Source organism: Corvus brachyrhynchos, unplaced genomic scaffold (genome assembly GCF_000691975.1).
Source record: "Corvus brachyrhynchos isolate BGI_N302 unplaced genomic scaffold, ASM69197v1 scaffold136, whole genome shotgun sequence".
Lineage (NCBI taxonomy): Eukaryota > Metazoa > Chordata > Aves > Passeriformes > Corvidae > Corvus > Corvus brachyrhynchos.
This window is the reverse complement of record NW_008239080.1, coordinates 6,895,541-6,909,951: the sequence shown is the minus strand read 5'-3', so window position 1 is coordinate 6,909,951 and position 14,411 is coordinate 6,895,541. Positions and strand designations below refer to the sequence as shown.

General features: G+C 40.0%; 1 protein-coding gene across 1 annotated transcript in view; it reads left to right on the top strand.

Moving 5' to 3' along the window:
- Positions 1-14,411, top strand: part of LRRC1 (leucine rich repeat containing 1) — an 84,575-nt gene that overhangs the window by 53,965 nt on the left and 16,199 nt on the right. Inside the window, exons 14-15 of the mRNA XM_017739212.1 lie at positions 11,430-11,633; positions 13,754-13,990. Of these exons, the coding sequence (XP_017594701.1) occupies positions 11,430-11,633; positions 13,754-13,990 (441 nt within the window). The remainder of the gene's footprint in view (positions 1-11,429; positions 11,634-13,753; positions 13,991-14,411) is intronic.

Genomic DNA, 14,411 nt, shown 5'->3' with positions numbered 1-14,411 from the left:
TCATTAGTATTCCACTTAAACAGAGGATGTGGGAACATCTGTCACTGTACTTATAAGACCTCTCCATTAAGTTGGGCTCTGCATGTCCTGAAGATCAAAACACAACATGATCTGTAGTTCTACTAGCTTTTATTAACAATTAAAACTCTCTGTAAAGATTAGGACTGCTTCAGTCACATTTTTAATGTGCTTCTCTGATGCTCTAAAAAGTTGCTGGTGGTCCTCATTAGATTTCAGCTTGAGATACTTCAGGGCACTGTCTGGATTGTTTTAGTTTAAAAAGTGACTATAAAAACTCCTACTTTAGTATGGAAATGAAAAAATAAGGTAGTTGCTTACTCCAAAGCAGCAGAAACAAAATATCTCTTAACAGGCATGGTTCACAGACTGATAGGGAGTTCAGAATGATGCTGCTTAACAGCTGTGCCAACCTGAGAATGTCCATGCAGTAGTGAGGGCTCAGGTGTTGAAGATAACTGCTTTCAGTCCTGGTATTACAGCCTGATTTGAGGCAAGAACCTTTCTAGGGGAAAAAAGTTTATGATCTTTCTGAGGAGAGGGAAGGGCAGATTTCCGAAGCAGTCTTGACCAAAGCATCCACTTATGGGTCATCAGTTCTGCTGTACTCTGCACAGTTTACATGCATGCCACTAAAAAGTAAGTGCATGTATACCTGTATTACACATATATTGTATTTGTGGTGTTCTGTTGGTCTCCAGCCTGGATGCTAATTGGAGTAGTTGTAAATTTTTGTTTTCCTTGTAAAGGTTTCGGCACAATGATAGACATTCCTGTGTCTAAGGTGGGAGAGAAATACTCCCTCTTCCTCTCAAAATGCTTGTTCTCAACTGACTAGAGAACCAGACTATGTGGTGAGGCTGAAAGGCAAATGGAGCTTCACACAAACACCATCTAAAACTGTAAAGAGATCTTGTGAGAGTCGTTCAAAATCAGATGGATGTTTTATGTTTGAAGTGTGATCTTAAATCATTTGCATGCTTTTGGGGAGAAAAAAAATCCCCAAGTATAGTTACGAAAGAATCTTCACTTCATAACTTGTAATTGGAGTTCACTTGAGCGGCTTTCAGATTAGTAGTCCAAAAGAGGACAAAATTTGCTTTTAGAGACTTCTTAAAACCTCCTTCCCTGTCTTCATAAACAAGTAGCTTTTAAAGTGTTGTTCATCACAGAGCATCGTAGTTTGAAAAGGAAAAAGGGGGGGGAAAAAAAGGAAAAAAATTGATACTTAATATTTGGTATTTGAATGCTGAAGCCTTGAAAGTGTATGTTGTTTTTGCAGAGAGACAAAGGCAAAACCACTTATTGCGCTGTTTATTTTTAGAGAACACTTCTAAGGCGAGCCACTCCACACCCTGGAGAATTAAAGAACATGAAAAAGACAGTGGAGAATTTACGGAATGATATGAATGCTGCTAAAGGACTGGATTCAAACAAAAACGAGGTCAATAATGCCATTGACAGAGTGACCACTTCTGTGTAGAGTTTCATCTCCAGGTTTTACCTCCTGTGTCTTCCCCTGCTGTTTAAATGTTCCTGTCGTCTTCTGGGACCTCACTGAGCCCCTTTTTGTTTTTAACCAGAACCTGATTCATCGTCTCCATACACATGAAAAGTGCGGCCTGCTGGAAGAAAGTGCCTTATTTCATCCAGGCAGTGAACCAATAATTTCCAAATCAATTTTGTAATTTTAATAGTCCTAGGCTTTTTTAAGTTTAATACACTACTGTATGCAGAATACAATATTTTTGTCTTAAACACAGGGGAAATAATGCTTTTCTTTTCCAGAGTGCTGGGATACCTTCCTCCCAGTGGCTGGATGTGCTGGTGAGAAATATAGTTTTGTGGGAAATCGGTACATTTTTTTATTTTTTGGCAGCTCAGATGGTGTAAATTTTAAATTTTTGTATAGGACTTTCATAACAAGATGATGTATTTCATTTTTAAGAGAAAATTTATCTTGAGCGGTACATATTTTAGTATTTGTGGAAGAGAACAAGTTTCATGGACAACTGTATTCATTTGTTTGTACCACCCATTGTGCCTTATTGTGTCTGGTATGTCATATTAGTCTTAAATATAGAAATTCTCGAGGAAAGTGAGTAGATTTGGTCTCTTGCTTTAGATATGTTTTTCTTTCTGGACAGTAATTTGTTGGGAATTTTACAGCAGAGAATTTATGTTTGTATTATGGGATCTTAGGTTGTGAAGCACAAATGTTAGTTTTGTTGTAAACAGAATTAAGATTAAATGACCAAACTGCTAATGTTCATTACATAATGCACTCACACTTTAACTTAGTTGTAATGAAACATCTTGGTTTGGATGCCTTGTTGCATTGCAGTCACTAGAAATTCATGCTTCCATTGTTTTTTTCTTATATGTGCCATCTGTAAGATAACTTGGAAAACAGCATGATAAACTTTCAGAAGCACAGTATGAAATTAGTTTTATGTATTACACAAGAAAGCATGATTCTTTAAAGTGCTTTGGTGGTTTTATAAAAATTTATAAAACCATAATAAAAACATCTTTAAAAGCTTCAGTAGATGTGATGTATCATTAAACCAGCAATTAAAGTATCTATGAATTAATGCTGTCACTGTTACTGTGTTGCACTTCAGTTGTCCAATGCTGCTTTCAAGGTCTTATTAAATCTGTGGGTTCTGGTTTGTTTATAAAGGTAAGTATTAACTGAACTGAATTCAGTAAATAACAATTTTGCAAAAGCCTGATAAAGACTGATGTTGATGTCTCTGGGTTCTGTACGTGCCATGAGCTAACAAAGACCACTGACTGGTTCAGTGAGGGACTTGAGGTGCAGAGCAAAAATGTCATATATTTAGTGTTAGATAATGCAATGAACCCAAATTTCAACAAAATGAAAGACCTGAAGTTCTGTGTGGCTAATGATGCCCTTTCTTCTACTGAATGTTTTTTCCAGTAAATGTTGGTTGTATGAGGAGATCTAGGAGAAGGTGGGAAAGGAGGAGATCGGGGAAGTCATAATAACTTGTGTTCAAATTAATACCTGCAATATGTGATAATTTTTTAGTTTAACTCTTTGAATTTTCATTTGAAGCTTTTACAAAAGGCACTGCTCTCTTTTTGATACTGAGCAAGTAGGTGTTTCAAGCCATCTGCAAGTATTCAAATCTAACCTGGTACAATGCATTAGTTTTCATTTCTCATCCCAAAGATTCCTCATTTAAGCTTCAAGACATGGTTTCTTTGCAGGAGGGTGCTGGAGGTTTGTAGGTGTTAGGTCAGTTCAGTGGTAGTGCTGTTTCATTCTTCCCAGAGGAGAGTTCTCCTGGTTATTCTTGGTAAGCTGCTGTTAAAATAAAACCAAAAAGAAAATCAGGTTTTGGTACAGCTCACTCCAACCTTGGGTAGAATTTTCTTTGTAAAGTACTTACTGGAATTGGCACAACGAAAGTTTAAAAATACAGGAAACCCTGTACCCAGAGTCCAAGTAAACCGCAACAAACCCATTTGAGATGAAAAAAAAATTTCCTAAAAAAGACAGTTCCTAAAAGAGCCAAAGGCAGCAAGTCTCTGTGAGGCCAATTTTTCATTTGGAGGCCGTGGTTTGTTTAGTTTTTAGTGTCTGCTCCATCAGCAAGATGAATGCATAAAGCCTGGATTTGGGCCCTTGCCTGACATGCCACCAGATGAAAATAATTAACTGCCCTTGTGCACCTCCTGCTGCAGTCAGAACATGATGCAAGTCTTGTCCCAGTGCTGTGATATGCTCTGTGTCACTCGGCAGTTCCTTTTTGTACATTCAGCAGGCTCGTGGAGACTGCTGCAGCCCACAAACTCACCACAAGACAAGCACTACTTGCTGCATCCACTTTGACGCAAAGTAACTGGTCAGCAGTCAATATTTTTTACTTCGGTGATTTTTTAAAAATTTTTAATAGTGGAAGGAATATTTGTTGTGGTTTCTCTGACTACAGATAAATAAGTGGGTGATCCAGGCTGGTTGCCTTCATTTGGGATGGTTTCACATTCCTGCACCCAAGGGTGGCTGGTATCATTTCTTGTGGTCATCTCAGCCAAAGATGGGTGGTATGAAATGCATATTGAAAATGTTTGCCTCCACTCAATTGTAAAAGAAAATAAATTGAGCTCAGACTAGAATCCAACAATTGCTTAATGAGAGGTTAGAGGAGCTGGTCCTTCATCAGACCAACCAGCTACTCTCCCCCGAGGAATGTTGGTGTTTCCTTGCTTTTCACTGCCATCTGTCTTCACTTTGTTAATTTGTGTAGTGGAAGTCTGGATTTTTATTATGTTTTTTCAGTCAGTGTCTGGGGAGAGATAAAGGAGGTGTGTTTTTCAGTCTTTTACACTAACACTGCGTAGCACTGTATCTCGTTAATGTCTTTTGTTTATACTTTTTGGTGAGGCAATTTGAGATTCTGCTCTGCTGCAGGTAGTTGAACAGTGTATACAAGGTAGTGTAGTGTTTGAGTCTGGCAGTAAGTGTAATTTCCAGGCTACACCCTGAGGTATGGGAACAGCTGCTGGTGGTATGGAATAATAGCAGATGAAGTGTTGCTTTTCAGGGCTGACAAGATGCTTGGATACTCGCTGTGCAGAGACAAGTGGCTACCCTCTCTCTCCTAATGCTGGTTCAGAGCAACTTGCATGTCATTCCACTTGATCAAACCTCCATCAGCTTAGACCTCAGAAGTCCCTCTGATCTCGAGTGATCCATGTATATGCCATTTTATAGAGTGGTTGAGGTACACTTCTCCCAACAGTGTTGATAACATTCCAGGCAGTTTTAACTGTGTTTTATAGCCAGAAAAAGCTGATGACACATGTTCTGATGAAGCAATGTCTGTCCTTGAAAGCACAAGCCCTATCTTCCCAGTCTCTGTTTTTTTTTCTCTTGCTGATGCTGTGAGGAGCCTGAGTAGTGAATATGGTTATGAATTTTTTCTCTATAAACTTTTCCTACTTTGTAAATCTTTTGAGAGGTGGGTTTAATGCAAAGAAGCTACAAAATTTGCATGCTTTTTTATTAGCTATAAACAGGTAACTGGGGAAAATCAACTCACCATACTGGTCGAGTGGATTTAATATTAACCTGCCAGGTACTGCATGCAAGTTCTCTTTATTCAAAGTCACAATTCCTAGCCTTAAAAGAATAGGAAGGAAAAGGGCACACCTGTGCTATCGTAGTTAGTGTAGCAATGGATTTTTCCATCCTTTGTGTGTTGCTCCAGGCTTTTCCCACAACTTCCATGTAATTTATGTGTTGAGATTATTTTTCTGGCTTAAGTGCCATATTTTTGATAATCAGCGTATTGTAGGAAAGCGTGTACTGGAAACTTGCATGATGCTGTTCTTTCCAGCAAGTGACTTGTTTGTGTCCTGCTTGGCCTGCTGCTTGTCTAGCACTGATGCTTTACTAGTGCTGTGTGAGCAGCTTTTTGTTGATTAGCTACTTAACAGGTTTCACTACTTGCAGCTCATAATTTCAGCTTTTAAGAGAGAGTAGTGACGCCAGGAATTAAGTTTTATTAAAAGGGCATTTTTTAGTATATTGGTTGATACTATCCAGGTTTGCTGTAAATGTCCGCCTCCCACTGAGACAGAAGTACACTTTATCAGAAGTATCTAGACCTTTTGTTGCGGAGAATTCACCACCATTCTTTGCCTTGACTCCAGAAAATAAAATTACTTTAGTTTTTCAATTGACTTGATAAGAGTGTTTCCCATCTTCAGTCTCCAACAAACACACAAATCTGTTTCAGTGCTTGGGTTGCTGTCAGGGAATATGACAAAAGCTGTCTGGTCTTGACTACCAGTAATTGTTTTGGGTGTTCCCTTTCTTCTGAAGCAATTGTGAAATTTTCAGAGGAACAGTGCCTCCCTCTTTTATTATAAAGTCAGGATTGTAATCATTATTCCACTAGCTGAATGAAGAATGTGATTTTTTTTTTTTTTTTTTTTTTTTTGAAGTGGGTGGCCCCTGCCTTTTTTGAGGAACGTCTCTCCTCCCTCTTTTATTATAAAGTCAGGATTGTAATCATTATTCCACTAGCTGAATGAAGAATGTGATTTTTTTTTTTTTTTTTTTTTTTTTGAAGTGGGTAGCACATGCCTGATTTGAGGACAGCTCTCTGAGCTGCTTTGCAGGAGCCGTCCTGTCTCCTCTTCTGGTGGGTGTTGGAGACAGTGTTTGTTTTCTTCCCACTTACACAGTTCTTGTGGCAGTGGGCTGGTCAGTCATGGGTTCTGCCAGAGCAGAGGGCTTTGAGGATGGAGCTCAATAAGTGTAGCTGGACTGTGTGCTAACTTCAGGAGCAAGGGTTCATGGCAGTCTGGTTTTAAATTTGTAACCTGTTCAAGGTATTTGCCTCTAAAACTGTTGTTATTAGTCCCTTAACTCTGAGATCTTAACAAGTAGCTGATCTTTTTCCAGGAGAAGACCTCTCTTGAAAATACAGCAGTACTATTGTCCATGGAGAGAACTCTGTGGCTCCTCAGTGATGTTTCAGAGAAGGGTTTTAGCAAACCTCCCTTGGCATTAACACCAGGAAGTGGACACCTGATGTACAGTAACCTTTGACACTGTTTCTCTGATGTGCTCTTCTATTGCTGGGGAATGTTGTCTTGGCTGAAATCTCTGATGTGCAGCTGGTGGTAACAGCCAAACACCAAATGTTAGCAACTCTCACTGTGGAAGACCAGTGCTGACTGCAGTAACTTTCCTCAAGATCCACAGATGCACACAGAGCTTGGAAATACCACCAAAGCATCAGCAGCTTGGATTTCAGTTTGTACGCATCCACCAGTATGATGCGGAGAAAGGACTTTGAAGCGTTTAAATAGTTTTGTGTCCAACTAAAACTGTCTTCTTTTGCTCCTGAGGCAAACTCAGGCAAGTTAAGGGAATATGCTCATGATGGAAACAGTCTGATTCTATGATCACTCTCAGTAACTTGCCAGTTTTACTCAACCCCAAAATAAATGGGCTGCTTTAAATCATTCTGAAGTAGCTCATAGGAGATATGATTGTCCCATATTTCTGGAAGCTTAAACAGGGCACTACATGATGACATGATTATAAACGAGTGAATTTTTTTTTAGTTTGTTAATGGCGTCATGAACTTCCACTAAGCAACTTAAAACCAAAACAAAATCCAAACTAACTAGCTAAAAGGTTTGTTTGAATATTACTGATGACTTTTGTTCATTCAAAAGGGAAGAAAACTTCCAAGTCTGAAGAGCATTTGCATAGTGGGTATTTTTAGGATAACCTACAGCAATTTTTTAAAATTGTATTTTCAGGAAATTTAAAAAATCTTATCTGGATAGTTAATACTTGAATATCTGAGTTTGAAATTAAGTCATATATTTACTGCTAGCAAAGTGTATAAGGCTTGCTTCCATAATCAGTTCAGGCAGCTTTTACGTTGTCTCTCCTCCAGTGAAAGTATATTCAAGGATGCCTTTGTTTCAGCAGCATTTTGTTCAGCTTTTGTTTCATGTGAATTACACAATGCTTTCTTAGAAACAGTCTTTTGTGCATTAAAAAGGGAATGAGTCCGAAATAGTTTTTGATTAGTAGAATGTGTTATGTGTAGTTATACTTAGAAGCACGAAAGTGTTCTAGGAAATGCATCTTTAAAAACATTTTCTTTCCCATAATTGTGCTATTTAAGCAAATCATCTTTTAAATAGAAAAACAGGTAAGAATATGTGTTTGGGGTTTTGAGTTGAATTGTGGTAGCAGGTGTATGACCATTGTAATGTTCTAGGTAACTGGTTTCTACTTGCCAGTGGAGACCAGGCTGTGGCTGTAAGCAGGGTGCTTCATTTTCCCTGTGTGATTTCAGTAGGGTACTTCAGAGACATGGGTGGCTTTCATATCTTGGCTTTTATTGTTAGGCTCTTTTGGATTCTCTTTCATTTACCACCTTTGTTTCCTGGAGGAAATGCATTCTCTAGGGCATTTGTTAGTGAGATCTTACCAGAACAGACACCTTGTGCTTTATGAGAACAATTTGTCCTCTTAACGTACAGGGATATGATACGGAGCAGTAGTTATGTTACGAAGAGGCTGCCTTTGAAAAGATGAAAAACGTGTTGAAAGGAGGTAAAAATGTCACTTGACTTGCTGGTGAAAAAGTGAAGCAAAACAATCTGTTACCAATCAGTGAGGATCATTAACAGTGAAGGGAGAAGAAAAATGTGTTTCCATGGAACATAATAACTGCTAGGCTGGTAAATATTTTCTCCCTCAAAACACTTCTGCATTTACAAAACATCAGTGTTACACCACCCACATACCCACGAAGCTTAAAGTCCTAAATACAGAATTTGCCTTCTTTGTTTCATTCCACCTATTTTTAAGCAGATGTAAATCTATGTGCATCTCACTTTGTGTTTGCTACTAATGACTGAAACCAATCACGTTTTTAATCTTTTTGGGTCTTAGCTTCCCCACATATGAAACACAAGAAAGAACTTCCAAACTCTACCTGTGTAGTAAGAAGACCAATTATCATCTGTAAAATTCTGTGAGGAGAACTGATCATTTTTTTCTTCATATTAGGATATTTGCCAGTAGCCTCCTGTCTCAAACCGTGGTCCTATAGTATTTAATATAATGGGAATGAGCTAATAAATTACTGCAAGTTTTTTGAGAGAGCTTCGTTTTTGGAGTACAAATCTACTTTCTGTTACCTGAACTACCTTGAGGGGTGATGGAAGCTTGTCGCCCATCTAAAGCAATTTTCATTAATACATCAGAGTAAGGAATTGGCTTTATTTTTGGCAGGGAAAACAAAATCCAGTAAAAAAAATCAGACTGAGGGGCTGAGTTCACTATCTTCTTATTTCCACCCCTCTCCCTTTTCTTTCATCAAAAAGGATCAAGCTGTAAAAAACAATTGAGGATTAAGATTTGTTTGCAAAGTAATATTAGCCTGCACTCACAGCAGTAGCATTCATTGGCTCGGTTTCTCCATTTTACTTTGTGAAAGTATAATTCCTGTGGTGTTTTGCATAGAGCAGGTACGTGCAAATATAGGCTAAAAGGCATTTCTGGTTGTTCCATTCCATCTTCTGCTACTGATAGAACCAAATTAGGAAACTTTCATAAAGATAATGCTATCCACAGTACTGTGTAGACCTGGTGAAAATTCTTCACCAAAATTGTTCTGTTGTCTCTGTTTTACTTTGTAGTGCTGTAGATCAAAAATATTAAAGACTAAAATTTCTTGGGTTACAGGTGTTAAACAGGTACTGAATTTATTTTCAGCTGTATGTCAGCATGAGGAAAAGCATCCTGCCATAGGAGAAGGCAGACAGGGAGCAGGAGTGCCCTGTAGCTCTGTGTTCCCAGCTGAACTGCAGGGGGCATAGGGATGTAAAATCTACTGATGTTCATCACCTTGCTCCTTGTGCATACAGGAGGCTGCCACTGCAGTTCAATGTATGCCTAAAATGATGAAGGGATTGTCAGCATAAGCTTAATTAGAAATCTCTGTCTGTTACGTTGAGGGAATAGCCTTTTACTGGTCTTACAGAATTTGGCAGGCTGAGTTTGAGAAGCTGTTGTTTAGGATTAGGGGTCAGGGTCAAACAAGGATGAGACATTTCCTTGGAAGGAGTTAAATGCTTCACTGTACCCGTGTTTATTTTTAGAGTGAAATTGCTTTATGACTTCCTAATGAGCTTAGAAGTTGACAAGGATTTAATTTGTCTCTTGAAATACCCTGAACATTGAGAGATGTCACATTAGCTATTCTGAAATACAACAGACCAAGCCAATAGCAAACAATTTCACCTAGTGTACTGTTTATCTATCTGATTAGAATTGCTATCCCCCTAGTTAACAATCACAGAAAGCAAAGTTTCTGTTTAGGGTACCCTGTGTTTTCCTTATTCAAGATGAGCGTGAAGAAATATCAGGAGATATCCTGCCTTGCATTTTGAATTGTCAGGAGGAAGGGGAGCCACTGCCGTGTTGTGATTGTTTGTGCTGCTTTCCCACTGATAACTAAATTGGCAATCACCTCCAGTGTCCTGAGCAATGTGGTTTAGAATAACCAGGAATATGGGCTATTTATCTGCAAATAGTGGTATCACTGAGTGTCAGTGCAGTTCAAAATGTGGTTTAACAGCAAATTTCCTGCAGAAGCCAATCATGCCTTCCTTGTACAATACAAATAATCCTGCATTGGGGTTATCATCTTTTCAAGGCTCACAGAAAGGTCTGTGGTGTTTTCCAGTGAGGTGCTGAGATACTGTCCATTTCCATTTCCTAGTGTTTTCAGCCATCCTGAAACCAAAAGCAAGTGAAGAATCCCAAGGGGACCTTTGGCAGCTGAAGATGAATCAGTGTGTCCAGCATGAACAATCTTGTCCTATTTCCTTGTCTTTATCAACTTTAGATCCAATAGAGATGGTGACATCTGGGTTGCTGGTAGCAGCAAGAAATCTGTGTGTGTGTGAATATAAACATTCTGCATTTAAAAAGGAAAATGGAAACTTAAAGAACTGTTAAATCTGAATCAAATACCTGTTAAAACACGTGTAAGTCACCGTGTGCTTCTTATTGCCCCACCACAAGCTTGTTGAAAGTTGTTTTTGTTACATTGTTTTCTCTATTGATGTATCTTATTTGTATGGCATCAGGATGCTTTTTGCCATCGGATTTGTATCACTGTAAGAAAATGCAGAGGTGAGGTTAAAAGAAAGCTTCAAAGAAAAAGTTACTTTGAAAAGTGACTTCTAAAATACAGTGAAATTTAGGTACATAGGCAACCTTGACACAACTTGTCATGTATAAACTTCTGTGTACAAGTGAGAGAGGTGGAGTATTTTGGATGTAAATAAGTAATGGACATTTTGGGATAACTGGACTATAATCACTTTGAAAATCACCAATCCTTAAAAGATCAGTTAAGTGTTGTGCTTTCTGTTGGTACCATTCAACAAATGAAACATTTTATTTAATGAATAATGAAGAGGGGAGTGACTTAATAGTTTTTTAAACTCAGGTTGTGAGATGAGATGGTCACTAAAGGTCTAAGTGCTCTTGTTTGTTTTCTTAATAGTACACTTTATTGAAGACTGTTGTTGATCATTAATTCTTCTTTATGATGCTGAAGGTAGGCTCGGTCCCATGCTCTTAAAAATCCTTAAAGGCTTCCACTATTTTCAGCAGCCTTTGCTTGCTCTTTGTATCACCAGTAATGCCCATTAACTGGCAAAGTCTCTCTCTGGGACTGAAGGTACCTCTAAAGGTAAAAAAGGGAAACAGTATTTGCAAGAATATAAAATAACTTGCCAGGGAGTTTCTGCACTTACATACTTCAATTGCTTTCTTAAAATCTATTAATTGCCTTTTTTTTTTTTTTTTATGTCCTCTTCCCCCTCAGGACTCTATTAAGTGGCTTCCCAAGTCTCCTAAACTGTACAGTGGCCATAACTGGAGCTCCCAGGGCTCTCGCTGGGCCTCGTTGAAGGGAAAGGAAGGTTTTCATGGTGGTAACCTGCACAAATTCAGCTCTGCTAATGGAAAATGGAGAGAAGGAAGGATTAGTCCTGAGCAAGAAGCAGAGGAACTCGAGGATCCTGATGATGTAAGTAGTCTTGAAATTGGGGGAGACAATGTGTATCTATGAAGAGGCTATGGCTGCTCACAGTGCTATGGAGCAGAGCACTTTGGGTCTGTGCATTGCTTGTACTCTCATGTCCTTGCTTGTGCAGATGGTGCAGAGTTCAATGTTTTATTCCTTTACTTTGCTTGCAATTAATCCATCCAACCCTCAAGAGTACAGTTCAACTTGCAGGTTAAGATGAGTAACCTGAGCAACGCTGAGACACGTTTTTTACTTTACTCCTACTTAGATCTGTGGTTAGCAGCCTCCCTCCATCTCTTTCAGGTGAGCAGGTTGTTGGCAGTACTTGGGGCTCAGCGTCTCCCTGGGCCTGGATGGTAGAAAGGAGAGGTTGCAGTGCTACTCTGCTGCACGTTTTGGGTGGTGCCCTTCCAGGATGCTGATGTCTGTGAGCCCCTGCCTGCTGTAGTTTCTCCAGCCTGTGCCTGGCAGGTGTCTGTCACCTATGCAGCAGCCTGGCTGTCCTCCTGGTCCTAGCCTGGGAAAGGAGGTTGTGATTGCACTCTTGCAGCCTTTCCCTCTCAGGGCATTGCTCACCATCCTTCCTGATGTTTGCTGGGAGATGAGGGAGGAACTGGGGCTCCTGCTCCTCTTCCTCTCTTTTCTTCCTAGCCCCTGTGAGGGCTCCTGGTGTGCCCCCTCTTCCAGCCCACAGTCCTGGCTCTTGCTCATGGGCTTCCTCCCTGGCACCCACAGCACTGAGCCATCTCCAGGTTGGTTAGCCTTGCACTGTAAAGAGGAATCTCTCTCAAGAGAAGAAACGTAATGAATGTTTTATGTGAGTTAAAGCTAAGCAAATTTCCTTTTAAGTGAAAATAGGAAGCAATCATGCCTTGTATGCTTTCCCTGGGGTTGGCAATGCTTCTTTCCATCCCAGCCAAAAAGAGATTGTGGGAAAGCACCAATATAGATGAAAAATAAAGTGTCCATTGGGGTTCTGCACAGCTGTTCAAGGTAATGCCACTGCTTTTTATTTCTGGTATTAAACTTCCCAGCTTAGAAAAACACATATGGGGCTTATTTTCAGAGGTGTTGGTGTGTGTTCGCTGCATCATTTTACTGCCAAGAGAAGATAGAAGGATTTGGGCAATATGAAGATCTGATTTGACCTTAACCCATCAGATTAGGGAGCAAAAATCAGCTAAATATAAATAAAGCATTCATAAAATGTGAACAGAATTTGAGCATCGTGTCTGAATTTTGTTTAACCCTTCGCCAGGAATAGCTGATAGCTGGAAAATATCACTATATTTTGCAAACTTGTCTGAAGCTTTAATTGTTTAGTGAATGTATTTGAATTGTGTATCTCTCTTTTCAAGCCCTTGTGGTTTATCTAAGCATAGGGTGACATTGTGAGCTCCTCACTGCATCTCAGAGTAGGTTCATCCTAGAGCCAGGCTTCAAAGTAGGCTTTAGTATGCATCACCGTTGAGGTTCCATTTCCAGAGGACTCCTAAATCACTTAGGTTTGCAGGTCTCCACTCACTGCCATTTGCAACTAAAGTCAATCCAATGACTAAAAAAAAGTCTTAGATGTGTAGATGAAAGGTAGGGGTTTGCCTTCCCTCTCACACCTATGCTCCCAAAAATGGAATGTGAGCTTTGAGGAACTATGAGAAATGTTTTATTTTCTGTATGGAAATATCTTTCCTTTGCCTTGTGCGTGTGGTTCCTTCCCCTGGAACAGTGGATTCATGCTACGGGGCTGCCAGAGGCTGCCCAAAATAGTCTTGTTCTCATGCTCTGTCATTTTCACAGGGCACTGTAGGATTTATGCACATATGGATATATGTGTGTTACGTGTGCTTGTGCATGCCAGGGAGAGGCTATACAAATCCCAGTCCTCTCCCTGTTCTCACAGTTTCAACCCCAGTCTCGAGGGCAAAACATGCCCAGAGAAATAATGCTAAAAGAAATCCTTGTATGTTTGCTGTAAAGTTCCAGTTTTGTATTCAGTGAAACAAATTCTATCATACAGCAATGTGAGAGTGAGGAACAAATTCCTGTTAGCCTGGGTAAGGTCTGTGTTTCAGATTCTCCTTGCTGTTGCTATGTTTACCTTTTTTATCTTTAACCCTCAGGAACCTATTTCCAAGTTTTCGGGCAGCCTTTTTGATAGCAATGATAGCATGCGAGATCAAAGAAATACCAGAAAAATGCTTCAGGAAAAGCACAAGTTGGCAATGAAAGGGAAGACTCTTCCAGGATCCAGCACTAAGGTGCAGCCACCTGTCTCAGCAGCAGGCAGCTTCCCCAGCGAGAGCAGCCGCATCCCGGACGAGCTGCAGGTGCTGGATGTGCCGCAGCCCCCGCTGAAGGTTTGGAACTGCTGCATGGGCTGTGCTTGCTGCTGGGGGGCTCTGCATGTCTGTGGGGCAGGCCCTGTGTCTGTGGGGGAAGCCCTCTTGTGTGAGGCAGTTTATAAAAGATGCAAAGAAGTGGGCACATTGCATGGCAGATAGCGTGAGGTTTACCTTAAAGAGAGAGTAAGCTGAGGGTTGTCCTTGCTCCCCATGGCTTATATGGAAAAAGAATTTCCCATTAAAAAACCCCAACAAAGCCCACTTTTCTTGTAGCCGTGCATCTCACTTTATATATCCAGCTTTGGTATTGTGAGGTCAAGTCGAAGGTACATGCAGGTGGGCACTGAGCTGAGTCTTTGTTCAGTCCATGGTTTCAAAGCAGTGGTGACAAGTCTTGCATGTGCCAGTAGGGCAGCACCATTTTTCTACTGAAGAA